This window comes from Sminthopsis crassicaudata, chromosome 3 (assembly GCF_048593235.1).
Source record: "Sminthopsis crassicaudata isolate SCR6 chromosome 3, ASM4859323v1, whole genome shotgun sequence".
NCBI lineage: Eukaryota > Metazoa > Chordata > Mammalia > Dasyuromorphia > Dasyuridae > Sminthopsis > Sminthopsis crassicaudata.
Window position 1 is genome coordinate 318,626,171 of NC_133619.1, and position 19,550 is coordinate 318,645,720.

General features: G+C 34.5%; 1 protein-coding gene across 1 annotated transcript; it reads right to left on the reverse strand.

The window, feature by feature from the left end:
* Nucleotides 1–2,404: 2,404 nt before the first annotated feature.
* Nucleotides 2,405–18,461, reverse strand: LOC141562054 (cell surface glycoprotein CD200 receptor 4-like). The gene is given in 9 exon segments (XM_074302078.1): nt 2,405–3,109; nt 4,364–4,409; nt 7,906–8,011; nt 8,955–9,161; nt 9,164–9,193; nt 9,653–9,958; nt 10,873–10,971; nt 16,784–16,872; nt 18,439–18,461. Coding segments are annotated over 9 exon segments (972 nt in total). The 3' UTR covers nt 2,405–3,043.
* Nucleotides 18,462–19,550: the final 1,089 nt, after the last annotated feature.

Sequence of the window (19,550 nt, forward strand, 5' to 3'; positions counted from 1 at the left end):
TCCAATTGCCCCAGCATAAATTATGACTCCAGAGTTCAAACACCACATGTAGATAAAAAGATATCCCCACAAGAAAAACTAACAATATTTTAACCAACCCTGAAAGAATCTGTAGGAGGATCATTTTTGCAGGGAGGGGAACTCTTCAGAATATCAGATGATAATCCTAGAGAGAACCCTAAAAACATATATGTATATAGACTTACAATCCTTGACTTGATTAACTCATTCAAATGTGCACTTAGTCTATAAAGGGAAAATATTTACATTAAATATGACCTGTGAGTAAAGTTTTACTTTACTCCACAAAAGATACTCAGACAAATCCCCATATTTATTTGTAACCCTAGGTAGAAATGGTAGCCAGTGACTTTTGTATTCTGATGTATCTTAAAAGTACAAAATATTCTGGCCACCTCAAAAAGTGATGAAATTGTTTTCTGAGGTGCTCTTGCTTAGAGTTATCAAGACAAGGAAAGATAACTGTGATCTATCATTGCTGTTATTGTTTGTCCTTTTTTAGTGACATCAGGCAGGTGATGTCTTTGATGAGATCCTAGGCAACTAGGTAAGGGTTGGCAAAGAAATCCTGAATTACTATATATATAAAATCGAAAAGCTTAATTATTCCGAGTCAAAAAGGGAGGTATACAGATAGGACTGTCTCACTTTTAAGTGGGCCTTTTTTTCTTGAGTAGGCCTTTGTACAAATGGACTTTTGATTACAGCACCACCCCAGGAGGAAACCTGTTAATCCCAGAATTACTTTACCCAATCAGAAAGCCAAGTTATGATCTCACACCCCAGAGGTTATTTTTCCCCTATAAAATGTCTTGCAAGTGAATTGAACTGAGGTGAGGTCAGACTGTGCAGTCACCAGTGTTACCCTCTCCTCCAGGGTCATTTGAGTCCAGTGGCAAGATGTAGGTCAGGACAACTGCAGACCTTATTACTTTTAAGCTAAGATCTTTCCCAGGTCTCAATTTGTCTCAAGTAAAACCAATTTAGTAATTTAAAGCTAGTTAAGAAATGAGGGAAAAGATGTCATCCTATTCAAAACAAAAAATTCAAACTGGCAGGGGGAAGACTCAGGATTTCTGATCAGAACAAATTTCTACTTATTCTGAACCATCAAAACTCAAACAATTAAGTCAGACTTGAGTTAGGACCTATTATTGGCCTACTGAAAGAGTGATTTGGATTTAAGGAATAGTCAAGTAGTTCTATTTGAATGTCAATGGACTTTATCAAAGTCTGGTTTTCTAGAGTCCAGCTTAAACTGAATTGTTTCTCCCATATGGGGTCTCATTGTTGAGGTTGTGAAGGGAGGATCCCAAGAGTTTGGGGTCTCAGACTCATGTCACGAGGTATCTCAAGAGAATTTGCAGACTTGAACCCACCTCCTACTCAAAGAGCAAAGTTTTATTGCAATAGTAATTATGCCGCCATTACAAAAAGTGAGCTGGAATTCTAAAGGAATTTCAGCAGAGAAACAGAAACAAAGATATAAATATATATATATTTATACAGCTTTCAATCATAGATATGCTAATTCTATGGCTCTTAGGTATGAAGGAGTGTTTCTTGATTGACCAGATTATTACTGACAAGATTACCACTCAGCAATGAATTGAAGAGTGGTTTTATTCACTTTTGTCTCAGAAGTTTGATCTGTGGGAGTTTCCTGAGGCCAGAAGCTATGTGGCTAAGTAGTGGTCAGAATCAGACAGATTGGATGTGGGAGTTTCCTGAGACAGATTCCAAAGCTATAAGACATTGTTTAGAACAGAAGCCCCACTAAAATTAGGGGACTACAAAATCATATTGCTTTTATCACAAGTGAACATAGAGGATCATTACATTATAATTTATTATCTGTAAATATCCATATATCTATTTTATATACCTATGTGCCCAGGATCATATAAAAGTTTCTCAAGCAAAAAGGGATTGCAAATGGAAAAAAGTTTAAGGAGCTCTGTTCTAGAATTTTATTTCAAGAAATCACAAAAGAAACTTTACAATAAAAAAGTTATTTTTTCCAAGTTTTTGAAAAGGTTAAAGTAGATGAATAAGGAAAGAGAGGAAAAAATTTAGCCCCAAGCCCCAAGATATGGGGATCAAAATTATACAAATTAGTTAAAAAGAGCACAAGCAGAATGTTAAATTCATAAATGCACAACCAACACTGATTACATTCTTTCAGGTTTTACAAATTCTCTACCACTCAGAGTCCATGAAGTAAATAATACACAATGAAATGAAACCAAAATCATATTAATGCTGTTTGAGTGGTCTAGATTCCTGATGATCTAGAGGTTAGTGGCTATAAGAGAGTTATTAAGAATCCCCATTAAATCAGCCGCAGGTTTTAGGAGTGAAAGAATTCACTCATTCCCGAATATTGGTTGCAAAATGAAAGTTTATTGTTGGATAGAAATCAGTTTACCAAGAGACTGACTTCTGTAGTGGCAGATCTATGGAAAATGGAGTTTTGCACTGAGAATACAGTTCTCAGTGGACAGAAGGTCCTGGAAGTAAAAAGGGAGCTACCGAGGTCCATCTGTGAAGACTTTAGTTGATAGAAGCTTATTATATTGGGTGTCTAGGTGGGGGCTGGACCAACCAGAGCAGATCAGAACCAGTAGGGGGGCGGGGACCCCAAACAAGTAAGAATGGGGGCTGAGACAAGCCCAGATCTCCTATTGGAATTCAAAGGGATGCTTTTTGACCAAGATTTATAATCGAATCAAAGGCTCTGCCGTCCAGGAAAGACAACTTGTCTGGGGAGGATATTCCTCAGCCAGGAGGAATCACAGATCAATAGGAAATACAGTTTCTTAAAGGGACCCCAACCCACTTCAATATCACTTTTTCTTCTCTGGTTAGATAAATGCAAAGGAGAGAAGGAGGAGAATTCTGGACAGGTTAGAAATTCTACTTCCAATTCTATTCTTTCTTCCCAAATCCTTGTTCAGTGAGCGGATAGGATTGGAAAAAAATTATGGACCAGGATATAGATCTTCATGTGGTGTCTTCAAAGTCAATTTTTACTTTCATTTACAGAGTATAGAATCTTCAGGTAATTTTCATATATTTGCTCTTCCTTCTATTCAGGTAAATAAAAGAAAAAAAAATGATCATGAGAATGAAGAAATCATATCCAATATTGAAAGCCACCCCTTTTCAATGAGTGATCCTGACCTCTCTCTCTCTGTCTCTCTCTCTCTCTCTCTCTCTCTCTCTCTCTCTCTCTCTCTCTCTCTCTCTCTCTCTCCAGCACCCCTTTCCTCAAGTAGAGAAATGCAAAGCTGATCAAACAAAAGTTCCATAGAATCTTACATTTTAGGCAAATGCAGTTCTATCTGAGAGGAGTAGCAGTGTTGCTGCTTCTATGAACACTGTGGATCCAATGCCTCAGAGTCTTGAAGAGGGAACTCAGGCTCATTATATCTGGCAAAATATTGACTTTATGCAACTGAACCCCATAAATAATTAGCTTAAGTTGTACATTATTCAAGCATGAAAGGATATTGCTTTGCTAATACCCAGTTTGTATAATCCTATGTCTAACATGGAGGTAAGGGATGATGTGAATAAGGCCCAAGTCCTTGATGAGCCATAGGGATGTGTATTAACAGGAAGTAGGTCTGAATTACTGTATACAGTCAGGAGACTAAACTACTCCCTGAGACAAGCAGCTATTCAAACACTAACAAGATTATCTTGTCCTTTAGTGAGCCTTTGTTGAATTCCTTATCAAATTCCTTACATTAATAAAATTATCATGATCTTATAATAATCAAAATTTATTGTAACTAATCAGAAGGTCATTATAGATGGCAACCCCTGAGGTTTGCCTACCATGTTTTGGAGAGATATTTGTATACTTGTTCTTATATCATTGAAATAAATATTCCATTGTAAAAGCTAATTTGACTTAAATTAAGTGGCTAAATTCTATCTTGCTTTTACAGAGCACCTACTTATTATCTTCATTTAACAGTTGGGGAAATTGAGACAATCAAGTGTGACTTGCCCAGTGCCATATGTCTAAGGTTGGGTTTAAACTCAGATCTTTCTGGCTCCAGGCTTAGTGTTCTATCCATTGTTACAATTAGCTGCCAAGATAAATGGAATTGAGAAAATTGAGAAAATATAATCCACTGAAACCAATAACAGACATTGGTGCCCTTAAATCCTCTTAAGCAGGTTTTGGTAAACGCTACAAGAAGGACTGATCTTCCAATGGTGCCAGCCAGAGCAGTACTGTTATACAAACACTAAATCACAGTCCAAATTTATAAAACCTTGTGGGCACACTGCCTGATTTTGATTACAATCAGCCTTTTCTTTATCTTACCATATTAATATTTGGAGTAAACCATGACCTTTCGGACTCATGGATCCTATAAAAAAGAAAGAAAGAAAGAAAGAAAATGAAAAGTGAATTAAAAAGGAGAAAAAAGAAAAAACCTTCCTCCATTAATATTACAGATGATAATGATAATAATAGAGAGTAACAGTTTACATTCAGGAAAAGTTAAACAAAAAAAACTTTCTACTATTCAAAAATGGAATAATCAGCCTGAGGTTTATTTAAAAATAATAGCATTAAAGCAATAGAGCTTTGTTGGTGGCAGACATATATGATAAATATAGGAATATAGACTAAATGAATAGACACTATTGACCTGGATTTCTAAAATTACCTTTTGTTCTGATTTAAATTCCTTTGGATGGCAAACCAGAAATGATTTTGGGAATAGTTGAGCATCTTAGTCTAAGTAGTTATTTGTCACATAGGACTTGGACATTCCAGAGATAAAGAAAGGGAAAAAAAAAACAATTTTAGCCTGACAACATGCTGTCTAATTTTTGTTAGCTGGCCATGGTAGCCATCAATGAAGAGCTGTCAGTCCACCTTTTATAAGATAGGCCTGAATCTGGTTCAAGTGCTGCTGGAACTCTGTCTTCCCAGAAATCCGCCGGAGTCAGGATAATCAAAAGTCTTTATTCTTGGTCTTTTGAGGTCCCGGTCAGGGGATTAGATCTAGCAATCTCCACACCTCCTTCCTCTCTCTCCAGGAGAATGCCTCAATTTCCTTCTCCTACTCTACCCACACATGTCACTTCCCCACCTTTTCCACACCCCCAATCCAGCCAGCACTGAATAATTGGGGAGGGTCATCCTTCAAACATGTTAATAGAGAATTGTCCAATTGGCAATTAGTCTCATGTGCTCCATTATCAAAGTGCATTTGCTCATTTCTAGCCCTTTACAAGGTGCTTTCAGTTACATATTGGAACAAAATGAAGTTAGATGAGACCATCTAAGAAGTTAGTGAAAGTGATGAGGGGAGCCCCGAAACTCTCTCTCTCTTGGACTTTGGGGGGGAAGCTTGGGAACTCCCTCAGAGAAGCTCTCTCCTGAAAGACCAGCCCCAGGGAATCAAGATAAAGTGGTTTTCATTCTGTTATCTGGGTGGGACTAATTGATGCAATCTCATTTAGCTAGAGATCTAGATTTCTATTGACCCTAATTGAGCTGAAAATTGGCTCAAAACCATTTCAAGTGGTCTCATCTAGCCCTGGGGGCAGTGACAGCATTGAGGGAATTTCATTGGGTTGAAACTTCTGTCTCAGATTTCCTTATAAAAACAGCAATTTTAAATTCATTTCTTTATAGAGGACCTAATATGCCATGCCAAGGAACCTCTCTCCCTGGCATAGCAGCAACCTCTGCCCACTGAAATGATATTCTCTTTCAGCATTACCCCTCTTTATCGCTTTCTCATCTATTTCCCTAACACGACTTTATACTTCTCTATTGGGATTTCCCTAACAAGACTATATCTTTCTGTTGGGATTTCTCTGTTGAGACTTCTCTGCCAGGAATCCTCCACTAGAAACTTTATATCTCTCTGTTGGGACCTTTCCACCAAGGAATTCAATCTTTCTCTTCATGCATAGCAAAGGCTCATTCCCCATTGCCAATAATAAACTTCTTTTTACCAGTCTAGCTTTTCAGGTTCATAAATTCCTTTATGAAGGAGAGAGAAGGGGGTTCCCACAAGTCCCTACCTTGCACTGAATCCTAGGGGAATCTAGGGGAGCCAAACTTCTTCATTTTGTTCCCTGAACCCCGAACCTACCACTAACTTTATCATCTAACTCCCTGACCACCAGGAATCCTAACCTCATCAAAAGGAAATTTCCTTACCTAAAAAAGACAAAGGATATTCAGCATGGATACAGCATAGCTTCAATAGAGCATAGTTTCCATTATTCTTTTTACCACATAGGTCTATGGATTAGAAGTTTGGGTGTGCATCTCCAGACTCTTTGTTCTTAAGCCCCCAAGAAATTATATTTATAGTTTGAGCATTAATTGTACCCAAGGATGATTTCAATATCTTTTAAGGAAAAACTAACCTAGCTTACACAATATAAGACCTTTGGACCATTATGTCAAAGTTCTAGACACTAAAAAATTGAAACTAAAATGACTTGCCTGGTCCTACAAAAAAAGTTAGCCCAGAAAGTCGTGGTAGAGACCAAGAAAGAGATGAGACAAACAAGACTTTCAGAAAAACAAGCCAGCAAAATGATGTTCACAATGATTGCTACAAGAGCAGCAAAGACTACATGGTAAGATCAGCATGAGCCAGTGGACTGAGCAGAATGCCATACTTAGTGAGGAGCAAGCCAGTGAGCTTAGAACAACACACTCAGTGTGTTCCTTGGGAATGCCTTCTCTTCGAAGGAATATAAATTGTGATCCCACCTCCATTAGGGACCTTTGGTTTAAAAGAGACAGCCAAATGATCATCCTTGTTTTAATAATATGCTGGCCTTATTAATAAAATGAATAAGTTATGCAGATATTATGTCTCTCAAATCTTTTTAAATGTCACACATGTATGAAGGGTCCACATATGAAGATTATAGAGAGGAACAGCTCATACCTCCAATGCTATAGTACTCCTATGTCTTTGAGTGATATCTCCATTCTAATTTAACTATACCCGCTCAGTGGCTAAATGACTTGAATGGGGTCCTACAGCTAGCAAATACCTGAATCAGGATTTGAATTCAGATCTTTCTGACTCTGAATTGAATACCAATCACTGAACAAATTCTACTCCACTCTAAATAACAGGAATTCAATACATTTAGAGGAAGAAGAACATCTCTGAAAAGAAAACTTTGTCCTGAGGAAACTAGCTTTTCTTCACAATTTAATTTTATTACTTATTTCCATCCTTGAAGATAATAATAATAATTCTAGTCAATGAAAATGATATTTGATGCCTTATTTGAAAATACTTATTTTATTTACTCTATTCTCTAGTGTTTTTGTGACATTTACTGAAACTACTTCAGTATGACTAGAAAAAAAAAAAAAAAATCTTCATGTCATGGTCCAAAGATACAGAACCATGTTGTCAATGAGATCAAATTAAGTGAAGGTCTTCTGATCACTATTCTCCTTAAATTCTTTCTGGTAATGTCCAGAATGTATTTTCTTGACATTAAATTCTAAGTTTTGTTAGGGCATATTATATAGTGGCTGGAGTATAGGACTTTGAATCAGGAAGTTCTATCCTCAGATACTTAATAACTATGTGACCCTGGGCAAGTCACTAACCTCTACTTGCCTAAGTTTTTCATCTGTAAAATGAGACACACTGAAGAATGAAATGGCAAACCAGTCCAGAAAACCACTGTCTATTGAGTCACTATGAACAGGAACAATATGGTCAGTTTGGAAAAGCAGACTGATAGGTTTTCATCACCAGGTCTATGTCACCCTAACCTCCTCTAGATGCCAGACTTGGCAACTATTAATTTTTCCAAGTAATAGATCATTTAGGGGCCTGCAATCCATATTAAATAACAAACCTGCAGCAATTAGCTTTCCAAATGAGGATGAATCCCACGATGGTCATTAAGCTCAAGAAAACACAAAGACTGATGTAGAATGACAATAGGGCAGAATGCTTGAGACCTTGAAACATGAACACAAGAATATTTGTAAGAGTGTCTCCAATATACTTATAATTCTAGTATATAGAATGTTACTTATTTTTTTAGATATCATCCACGTAAAAGTCCTAAGAAGCTTTTAAAGAAATTAAAAGATATTTTAAGGATCAAATGATATTACATTTGTAAAGTGCTTACTACAGTTTTTGGCATGTAGTGAATCTTTAAAAAAAATACTACCTATTACCATAATTTTTAGGCTCTTACAGTGAAATTTCTCCTAGAGCACAATTATAAATATATCCATAAACAAAAAATGTGAAAATAAGACAGAAATATATAACATTTAATTAATGCCCCACTGGGGTTGGGGGAGAGGGGAGGAAGAGTCAGGACATTCTTTTAAAATTGACTAGGATAGAGGGAGTGAGGAGAGTCATTCCATATTCCAGACATATACAAAACGTCTTAAGAGTTTCTTATATCAGTTTAGAATAATTATGGAATGACAAGTTACTGAATTCTCTGATCTACCCACGACCTTTTCTTATTATCTTCCCTCTGGGATAAAATGTTGATTGTATTTAAAGCAATAATTATGCCTAACTTCTAAAATTATATTCACCTCCTTAACATTTTTAGTTTGTGGTTAGATCTTATACAAGAAGATTGAGATCTCCCAGTAGTGTAGTTTTGCTATCTTTTTCTTTTTACAACTCACTTAACTTCTTGTCTAAGAATTTGGACATAACTTGGTGCATATATGTTTAATAATGATATCACTTCATTAACTATGGTACTCTATGTAATTCCCTTCATTGTTTCTTTTGATTAAATCTATTTTTGCTTTCATTTGATCTGAGATCAAGATCATTCTCTCTGATTTTTTTTTTTTTTTAATTTCAGCTGAAGCATTTTGCTCCAGTATTAAAACAGTAATTATAAGAAAAAAAAGAACTACTTACAATGGGGTAGAAGTTCTATGGATAAACTCTTATTCCCAGTCAGATGGGAAATGAAGCAGGTCACCTTAGTTTCATTGAGTCCATTCCAGTGACATATACTTCTCATAGTCACTGTCTTGTTGCCATGAGTTTCATTCACACTGTAGCAATATCCCTCTGGGACCCAAGAGATCTGGGCAGCTGGCTTTCCAGCAGAAGCTTCACATTTCCATCTGCAGACAAAGTTATTTCAGGAGGCACTGCAGAAGATGAGATGGAATTTTTTTTTTCCTTACCATAAGAGAGAAGTGGTAGAGTTGAAATGTTTACTTTTTTTTTTTTTTTTTTTTTTTTGCCCTGGATCTAGTTAACATTAAAAAAAAAAAAGAAAGAAAGAAAGAAAGAAAGAAAGAAAGAAAGAAAGAAAGAAAGAAAGAAAGAAAGAAAGAAAGAGAGAGAGAGAGAGAGAGAGAGAGAGAGAGAGAGAAAGAAAGAAAGAAAGAAAGAAAGAAAGAAAGAAAGAAAGAAAGAAAGAAAGAAAGAAAGAAAGAAAGAAAGAAAGAAAGGAAAGAAAGAAAGAAAGAAAAGAAAGAAAGAAAAGAAAGAAAAAAAAGAAAGAAAGAAAAGAAAGAAAGAAAAGAAAGAAAGAAAGAAAAGAAAGAAAGAAAAGAAAGAAAGAAAAGAAAGAAAGAAAGAAACTAACAGAAAATGCTCCTTACCTAATACATTGAGCTGATGACCAGATTGGAAATTCCCATTAGTGGTTACAATAATACATTTGTAATACCCATCATCTTCAATGCTCACTGGGTCTAACTGAAGTACAAAATTCCAATCAGGTATAAATTCACAGATTATCCTCTCATCAAAGCAGTTTGTTTTCTTGATTTCATTCTTATCTGATCTGTAGGCCACAATACAGGAACTTTTGTCTCTGCCAGGTATTTGCCATATTGCCATTACAACATTCTTCACTGAGTTAATATAGCAGGAGAAAACAGTCTTGGTATCTATCTGTACAAACACTGAAGAGTCAAACAGTTATAAAAAATAATAAAAATAATTTTTAAAATATCCACATGCCAATTTAATCCACAGTTCCCTTAGTTTAAGATGATTCCTAATAACTAACACTAATAATTTCCAATATTTCCCACTTTTGACAAGAAACATTAATACTCTGAGATAGAGAAATATGAGTCCAAATCGTAGAATTAGCCATTCTATCTTAGTGCACTTTGGCATAGGAAGAACTAACCTCAAAACTAGGAAGATCTAGGTTTAGTCTTCTCTAGCTCCTTAGTTAAAAACAAGGTAAGATATCTTTAATTTTTAGAAGAGAATTCCCATGGAAAACATGTCTAATTCATAGCATTTTTTTTTTAGACTCACATGAATATATTTAACCTGGTAAGTCTGTGATTTTTTTTTTTCATTTTGATGACTGATCAGAATGTTTCCTTTGTAATTCAATGTATTTTATTAAATACATTTTAAAATATTTTTGAAGGAATCCATAAGTCTTCCAGGTCTGCCAAAAAGGTTACAAAAAAAAAAAAAAAAAAAGATTAAAAACCTTGCTTTAGAGTAAGGATGCAAGCAGAGGCTGACTCCATATCACCTAACCATGTTAATGAACCAATAACTTTTGTTCTTCTCTCAACATCTAAATGCATCTGACTCATAAAGAACCACTGCTGCTCTGAATTTTACCCTGGCTCATGAAGAATATGTGTGTGTGCCACAGAAGTGAATCCAATCTAAGACAAAAAAAAAAAATCATACAAAGCAAAGTTTTGATATTTGTATTTTTTATACATATAATACTCAAAACTGTGGATGTTTAGACAATCTGTCTTGCTTATTGAGTTTGCTCAACTTTTTTGTTCCAATGACTTTCATCCTTTAGTGTTAGCTGCTACCTCAGGAAATACATTACCAGCTGCGATGATCTCAACATTCATGGGTTGCAAATACATCTGCATCTGAGACATGACTGAACTGTTAAGTCCATGGGCTGAAGATTCAGCATTGTATCCTAGAGGTAAAAGGGTATAGAGGAAAAGACTGATAAACCAGTGCATATGAAGGTACCTGCCAGGAGACTTTTAGGAAAGCCACTCATTCTAAATATCACTTCTACCTGCAGGCAATACAAATAAAAGCTAAATATGTAAAACTCAGAAAGGAAAAAATTTACCTAAAGGAGAGAAATATAAAAGGGACTGGATAATCACAGCTTCTAGGTTCTAAAATTATATGGACTCTGAATATTGACCAAATCATACTATGTTTCATTTCTGTCTCTTTTTTTTTTTTTTTTTTTTTTTTTTTTTTAGTTTTCTTCCACAAAATAACTACTATGGAAATGTTTAACATGACTGGACATTTTTAACTTAAATCGTACTGCTTACCATCTCAGGAGAAGGGGAAGTAGGGAGGGAGGAAGGGAGAGAATTTGGAACTTGAAATTTTAAGAAACATCTTTAAAAATTGTTTTTACTTATAATCAGGGGGAAAATAAAATATTTTTTAAAACCATTATTAACATCAGTGTAAAGCTATGTAACATTTTAACAGCTTGGACCAGGCTGAATGGTTTATAATGTGGATTGACAATTTCCTGTGTCATGGTTGCATGTAAAGCCTCATTTCCTGTAGTCAGACCAACATTGAGACCCAAAGATAGATAAGAGTCCCCCTTTTACTCTTTTTGTACAAGTAAGTATCCATGATAGCTTATATGCTATTAATAAGTCTTGTTAGTTTAAAGTTAGTTAACTAGCTTTTATTATTATTTATTATTATTATTAGACATATTTATTTACTTAAAACTTAAATACAAGTAATTAGCACTTATTAAATATTTACTAGGTGTGAGGTACTCTGCTTAGTACCAGGGTTACAAAGAAAGTCCACACACACACAAACCAAAATAAAAATTGATCTCAAGAAGATGACAGTATATTGAGGAAAAAAAAAAAAACATGCAAAGAGTATTATACAAACAATGGATATATAATGGATAAATTAGGGATAATCTCAGAGGGAAAGCACTAAGGAAAGATACAATTTTATTTCTATTCCTTGAGGGATTACTGGATTAACGCAGGCCATAAAGAAAAGCTACTTTTATGGAACTTTTCTCAGTCTGGGTTCTTGGAGAGCACAGAGAAAATTTCACCCATCAGCTAGATCAGTAATTAAACTGTAATTTTAATTTAATTTAATTAAACTGTAAACTGGACTATAATTAAACAACTTAAGGGCCAAATTAAAAATAGAAATATTTATTAGTGTGCTAGAAAGATTGTTCTGGCTGGTAGGAGTGTCAGTTTCTTAGGTACAATTTAGATAGCCTTTTCAGTACTGCTTAAATTACATAATCAGCAGCATTCCCCTATGACTTGAATAGACCTATGGGATACAGTCTGTTCATAGAGGAAAGTTAATTTAGAATGTTTTATGTTGAATATTGGGCGCAATATCTGTGGACTGAAAGTAACTAGAGTGCTGTGTGTGTGCATATGCACGTGTGTGTATGCATATGCATACATGTGTGTTGGGGGAGGCAAAGAGTCATTGAGTATTTAGCCTCAGCAGGATAGAGGTAGTTTTGTTATTTAACCTTTCACAGAATGCAGAATGGGAAATAGTTTGACCAAACCACACAATCTTATAAAGTTTTTTTTCCACACTACTTACAGTAACCATTAAAACAAACAAAAAAAAAAAAACAAAAAAAAAAAACAGGCATCAGAGGCAATAAGTTCTCTCACTGAAGTTAAAGACTGTGTGATGTCTTATTATGTTTTAGAGCAAAATGTCAAACCCACCCATTGCTACAACAAAGCAGAAATTACATTAAAATAGAATTGAGAAATATTTAACAAAACAAATGAAAATACAGTAGCACACAAATAATGGTTAATTGTAATTTTCCAAATCAACAAAGACCAGCAAGGATTTTAATGTAGTTTTTAGTAGTCTCCTTTCTATTTGAATTTGATATTACTGCTCTAGAGAGTAATCTTGTTCAAGGATGTCTTGTACTAGATATCATTGAGGTCTCTACCCACTGTGACTCTGTGACTACTAGCTTTTTTTTTTTCACCTTTATTCAATCAAAGATTCCTTTGGCAGTCTAGTGAAAAATATAGACCTCTTCTCAAAATTATTATCATGAATGCATAAAATAGGATCACAAAGAAAAACAATTCTATTTGTAACCAAGAATTCAGAGACTTTTTGCATAATATTCTCCTTTTTAGTGAGGATTGATTATTCAGGGTTCTGAGGCTATATGAGAGGAAAATTTGATCAGAATTTGAGAGAGATCTTGGTCTCCTTGCTTCTCAATTTGAGAAAACTTTCTCTTTAGAGAGAGGTTTCTAAAAAGAGGGAAAGATTCTGGCAAGAAGCTAACTTGTAGAGGAACTAATACTTAAATCATGTCCCTAACCTGAGTTTACTTACCCAGAGACTTTGGGGAATTTCCCTTTGGATGGAATTTGGAAGTCTTTTGCTTGAGGTAATCCCAAAGAATTCATTCACTTTGCTTATTATCTGGTGTATTCTTATCTGTATCCTTTCACTGATTTGTGTTTATTATTAGTTTGTATTTATTCACTACCTGTGGTCTTTGTATAACTGACATTTGATAGAAAAAAGTCAAGTCTTGGAGCACTTCTTCCCCAGTAAAAAACAGTGATCAGGAGCATAGCCTGAACATTAAAATTATTTCCCTTAGAATAAAATAACATATAGTGGGACAGAAAAATATAATTCTAGCCCAACATCCACTTTACCTGAAGATAGAGTGCCACCCTGCAGAATCAGTCTCCTGTTTCTGCTCATGGTAAGGAATCAAAGCCTCCCATGAAGAAATATATTCAGAGGGAACTCTAGAGATATCTATTCATGCTTCCTTGTGAGAAATTTATAGGCAGACCCACATGATCACATATAATTTATTTGAGCAACACAGCATATACACAGCTTACATTTTGAAATATAGTTATAAAAGATTTTAAAATCCCTAAGAACCTAGGAAGGGTGTAAGCATGCTGTAAAGCATAACCCAGAGAGACATTTGTGATTCATTGCCATGAAATACCAACCTAGTTACAAAGAAAGAAAAGTGAGTCAAGAAATTCATGTAATGTAGGCTCCTTGAAAGAAAAAGATTGTTTCAGGCTTTGTACTTTGATCTTCAGTCTCTTGCTAATGGCTTTGAATGAAAAAAAAAAAAAGAGTGGATATAGACAAAATGGAGAGTTTTCCTTTTAGGTCATTGATCTGATAGGAGGAAACACCAGTCCATTCTGAGACAGATGAGAACATATACAACAGGGTCTAGTCAAGGCAGGCGTGGGAGCAACTTCTATAGCAATCTCAGAAAGGCACTGAAGCTTGACAAGTCCCTTCTCCCCCTGCATCAGAGCTCTTTTCTGTTCCTAGACTGATGCACATGACAAGAGGGACAGAGAAAGCTTATGGCCAAATACTGAGAATATCAACCACTTACACGAAGCATCCTTCTCCATGACATTAGCCTGAACATTTCCTGGAGAATTTCAGCACATTTTTTGAGGGAATATCATTTACTAATCTTCCCAAATGCCACCTGGATAGGCTCAAAGCCAAATATTAAAGAATCCAGGGTTTTCCTCATTGGTAACACAAGCCAGATTTTACAAGATTTTACTTAGTACATCCTGGACTGTTGTGTTATGATCCAGGACCCAAGTGAAAGAATAATAAAAGGTAAAATGATGAAGTAGTTTAGATATAAATATTGACTGCTCATTATGTTCCCTAAGACCACTTACAATAGGTCAGACATCATTCAAGATAGACAAAAGATGAAAAGTATCCCCAAAAGATTAATTTAGCGATAGCCTCAGAAACTGAAGCTTAGAAAACAAGTCACCCAATCTGCCATCCTCCCAACTTCCTCAGTCATTCCAGAGCAACACCACAACTTATGTTAAAAAATGAAACATACACAGACACACACAAACACACACATAAAAACAAAACCCAACCAATTCTACATGTGTGTACAAAGTCTAGTAAAAATGATTCCAAAGCATTTTAAAATGCAATATCTCCTTAATAACTCAAAATAATTAGAAGGCCATTTTGATAGTAAGAATTTGAATTATTGAATACTTTTTGAAGTGTTAAATTTTATTTAATCTAATTACATTTTAGAAATTTCAATAATTCATAGAACAAATTAGGGACTAACAACAAAGCATAGCCAGAGTATTGCTATCAAATAAATATGTCTGTTTAAGAAGCAAGATAGAAATTATATAAAACTAATCTGTGTGCAATGTTCCTAAATAGTTTTTTAATAATAACTGGCACTTAATGCACCTTATATAGGTGCATCATTATATTGGTTAATATGGCTGGAATTTAGTGATATCAACAGTCTTAGGCCTGTCAAATAAAAAGCTAGGTCACTTATAAAAACATTATGCATAAAAAAATTGTACATTTTTAATCTAGTAATTGACCTTTATATTTTTCCCTATAAAAGTACAAAGGTTATTTCCTCCCCAAATTATCAAAAATCTTCATTAATGCATGAGGTTTTTCTGTTCTTTTAATTATATTCAGGCTTTGATTACATGAATGCTATGAAGTGGGATAATTAAAACATCTTGATAATAGAAACCAAAAAATGCTTTCTTCAGAAATATATTAATAATGAATGTTAGAGTGATTTTTCTAGATTGTTATTTATATAACTATACTAATTCTTCACTTCCCTTTGAATGTGTATAGTTATCTTCTGAGACTCAGATAATTTCAAATAATAAAATACTTCCTTATTTGTAATATTGGTTAAAACTGATGAGGACAGAAAATAGTTAAGGTGATTTAAGTCCTGATTTAAAAGGCATGATGAGAGAAAGGTTAACATTGATTTTATTCATCTTTGTGCCACAATTATTGACATGGGCCACAATACTAAATTATGAGATCCTAAGATCAGAACAAGGAAGAAAAATAAAATAGATTTATGGGCCAGAAATAGAAGAATAAGATGACACTGAATAATACAAATAAAAAAATCCATGGGAGAACATTCCAACTTGCTGTTTTGTTATCTTCCATGATAATTGCTTATTTAAAAAATAATAATAAAGGTCAGACTCCCACATGTGCAAAAATATTTATAGCAACACTTTTTGTAGTGTCAAGGAATTGGAAACTGAGTCGATATCCATCAGTTGGGGAATGACTGAATAAGTTATGTATATGAATGTTGTGGAATATTATTATTCTATGAGAAATGATCATCAGTATGATTTCAGAAAGGCCTAGAGAGACTTACAATATATTGATGCTGAGTGAAGTGAGTAGAACCAAGAGACATTGTACACAGTAACAAGAAGATTATATGGTGATCAAGTCTAATGGATGTAGCTCTTTTCAATAATGAGATGATTCACATCAATTCCAATAGACTTGTGATGGAAAGAAACATCTGCATCGAGAAAGAGGACTACAGAAATTGAATGTGGATTACAACATAATATTTTCAACTTTTTTGTTGTCATTTGCTTGCTTTTTTTCTCTTACTTTTTTTTTTCCTTTTTGATCTGATTTTTCTTATGCAGGATGATAAATGTGGAAATATGTATAGAAGGATTGCACATGTTTAACCTATATTGGATTACTTGGCATTTAGGAGAAAGGGGTGGAGGAAGGGAGGGAGAAAATTTTGGAACACAAGATATTACAAGGGTGAATGTTGAAAGCTATCTTTTCATATATTTTGAAAATAAAAAGCTATTATTAAATTTTTTTAATTAAAAAAAGGTTAGACTTACCAAATAGCAAAAGAAGGATAATGATCCATAGCTTCAAAGAAGTCATCTTTCCAAGAGATCTTGTTGCCTTATTTTTTTCCCTCTCCTTTCTTCCTCATAAACGTCTTTTTCAGCCTACTAGACTAAACTATTGCTAATTAGATAAGAGCTCCTTCTTGTTCTACTCCATCTTCTCTAGCTTGGATTATACCAAGCCATCATTACTGATAAATTCTTTTGTTCCTCTTCTTCTTCTTCTTCTTCTTCTTCTGCTTATAACCAGCCTCAAATGAAATATATCCTGTGTGTGATTCGTCTGGGCTGGTTCACAGTAGATTTCCTGTGTAGTATTTTCTATTTAAACTCATTTACCATTTCAGACATGAAAATATAAAATATTTAACCCAGGATAACATTAAAGCAAGATTATGTAGCTACTTCCAGCTCAGATTTTTTAACTATTTTTGCCACAAAATAAGTTTCAGAATTTTCAGAATTTTTTTTAATTGTAAGGAGGTAAATCTGTTCATGTGGTTGAGTTTAGTTTCATTTGTTTGTTTGTTTGTTTTTTCATCTAAACAGTTTTCTTTATTTTTTTGGTCAACAAATAGCACTGAAGTGTTCAATTCAACAAACATAGTATTAAGAGCCTAATCTATGTGAAGCACCATATACTGATTAGTCTCTTATCAAAGAGATTATATTCTCTATAGTCCAAAACTATTTAGAAATATTCAGAGCAATAATTGAGACAATCTTGGTACTGCAAGTGGTACAATTAATATAATAATGTATGCATAACCAGAAAATAATTATGAGAACTAAAGTATAGAGAACTATGTAATCAGAGTAACTAGTTTGTCTTCTCCTAACCAGAAAAACATGGAAGAGAACTAGGAAGAAGAATCTTACCATAAATTGGCTCAATTGTAGATTAAAATTTGCGTGGGTTTCATTCACAATTTGTTGGGGCTCAAAAATATTTGTAACAGTTTTACCTACTAAGAACTAAAGAACTAATTAACAAGAGCATGGATTCCTCTGGGAGCAACAAAGGTTTGAATAACTGTTTCTACTAAAGTACTAACTTCTGATTGTAGAGAGAAGAAAATGTTGAAGGTGTCAGATATATCCTGAGTTGTTTTTTGAATTAGATTCTTAATTTCTGCAGAAATATTTCTTATTAATGTAATTACTTAAAATATCCCAATGATTGGGAATTAAGTGAAAAGAAAATATTCACTTAGAATAGAATCCTTTACAGGATTTGTAGCTAACAATTTTTTCTTGTGGTGGTGCCATCAGCTTCCAAATTTTTAGCAATTGCTTTTCTTGTTGGATCTATTTAGATTGGGTATATTTAGATAAGAGGATTCTTGAGAAATTTAAACAATTACATTCACTGGCTATGACTAATCTGGATTCCAGATGTTATGGTTAGTCTACAGGCAGTAAAGAGGATGTTTACAAAGAGTAATAATGTGTAACAGCACCAGGATAAGAAAAGGGACAGTGAAAGACTACTCTTTTTATTCCTCACATTATAAAGCCAAAACAGCAAGATGGCACAGTGGATAGAGCTCCAGGGCTGGAGTCAGGAAGACAATACTTCATGAGCTGTTCTCCATATTCCTTGTGCTGTTCTCAGTGTTTCAGTTTCTGAGGAGTTAACCAACTTGATACAGTTACAGAAAGCCATAGTAACATTTGAAGAATTAACAAAGTAAAAGGTACATTATATAACAATACATGGTGCTGATTTTACATGAAAGCAGTGAATCCAGGAGTCCTTTTGTCTGACCTTAATTACAGTTGGAATAGTCAGTAGCATTTAGAACAGACTCTCCAAGTGAAGTTGAGTTCTGCCAACTTACCAGAAATGCTTAATGTAGATTGTAATCAGGTTAGAAGTTGTATAGTGAGAAGTCCAAATACCCCTCTATTCTGTGGTTCCTGTCTAGCAAAGTACTTTCAGTTTGTGTTATACTTCTCGTATCTAGGAAGCAAGAGATGTATTTCTTCCCAACAGTGATGTACACACTGGAGCAAAAGTTTGTATTTTAATGGGAGACTAACCTAACAGTATTTCAAAAGGAAAGATATGTAACTCCCTCTTCTTCCCCCTGCCCTCCTTGATCTGCTTCACAGATGGAATTAAACAAGGGGAGGTACATCTGACCATTAGAAGTGGTTTTCAAAATTAATTTGCCAAGGAAAGCTTTAAATTCTTTGTTCATATGTTCAACCTGACCTGAACTCTGAGAGTGTAGGGGGAATGAGAATGAGGGGTGACAGCTAGACAGGAATGCATTTGAAATAATATTGGATCAATGAAGTAGGACCCTGAAACAGAGAGTGTACAAAAGGGAAAAGCAAAACAATGAATAATTCCTTTAAGAAGCATTTTAGAAACAAAAGCAGCTGTGCTTTAGAACGAGGAAATGAGGGAGTTGGTCAATAATAGCAAGACAAAAACTTCATAATCACCAAATTTAGACATACATGTGAAATCAACCTGTAGATGTTCAAATAAGGTAAAAGTTAAAGAGTGACCACCAAAAACAACATTTCAAAAGGCATCTTGGTTGTATGTATAGGAAAAAGTGTAGGTGGCAGTAATATGAAGTACAACTGCAATAATATCTCGGGTCACCCATATCTGTCATAATGCATCAACACTTCTTGAATGCCAAAATGGCATCCTCTATGGACAGAAAAATGTATATGTTGATAGAAGCTCTGGGGAAAAAAGTATCTTGCCTTCCACAGTCACCCAAACCCCATATAT